Genomic DNA, 928 nt, shown 5'->3' on the forward strand with positions numbered 1-928 from the left:
ACACACACACACACACACACACACACACACACACACACACACACACACACAAAAGACAACACAAAAACACACAAAACAAAACGTGCATACAAGCAACACACCCTTTCGCCAACTCGCGTCCCCAAAACTTCTGAGAACGTATCTATACCAATTCCAATTTAAAATGACACAAGGATAAATTGGTCAGGTACTGGATGAACTCACCCTAACTTTGTGCACTATAGTCCGCATTGTTGCTCCTTCTCGTAACGGCTGCACTCAGCTGATAATGATACGTCAGACTCACACAGCAGAAAAATGACCAGTCAGCCTAATCCTTTTCACACTTGTGCAGAAACGTGTGCCGGACTCGTATAAAAACATCACGTCTTTCAGTTTCTAAGCCCATCTTATCTCAAATGTTGATGTTATGTTTCCATACAATCGAACAATCATGAAAAAGTAATAGTATCTTTCAACCTAAGATAACCCCTTTGCTTTCAACTGTACACTTTCGGTGAGAGAGAATGTTTTATGGTTAAAAATAAACTAAATGAAACAATAAATAATATCGTAATCTCCTTTACACAGAACGTACATAGAGTAGACTGTAGACGCCGTCCACTTGAGCTTGCTATATTAATAAACTTCTGCCTTTGCATAACACGCACTCAAAAAGGTTATACATAGTCATACATCCTCTTTGCACGCACAACAGTCCTTGTCCACATACAAAACAACATCTATGTTCACTTTACGTTTTTACGTCACTCACAACCGGACAAACTTCCTCGCGTAAAGAGACACAAGAGGACGGTGGGGTCACAAGCCGTCTCCGGAACATTATGTCCACGCTTACTGTTTCTCCACTCTTCCGACTAATGAAGGAAACGTTGATGGGGTGAGGGTAATCTCCTTGGGTGAGGGGGGAATGGAGAAGAAGGCGGGG

General features: G+C 41.9%; 1 protein-coding gene across 1 annotated transcript in view; it reads right to left on the minus strand.

Moving 5' to 3' along the window:
- Positions 1 to 855, minus strand: part of LOC101852129 (carbohydrate sulfotransferase 1) — an 86740-nt gene extending 85885 nt beyond the window's left edge. The window contains exon 1 of the mRNA XM_005110928.3: positions 205 to 855. Coding sequence (XP_005110985.1) covers positions 205 to 231 — 27 coding nt within the window. The 5' untranslated portion in view covers positions 232 to 855. The remainder of the gene's footprint in view (positions 1 to 204) is intronic.
- Positions 856 to 928: the final 73 nt, after the last annotated feature.

This window comes from Aplysia californica, unplaced genomic scaffold (assembly GCF_000002075.1).
Source record: "Aplysia californica isolate F4 #8 unplaced genomic scaffold, AplCal3.0 scaffold00968, whole genome shotgun sequence".
NCBI lineage: Eukaryota > Metazoa > Mollusca > Gastropoda > Aplysiida > Aplysiidae > Aplysia > Aplysia californica.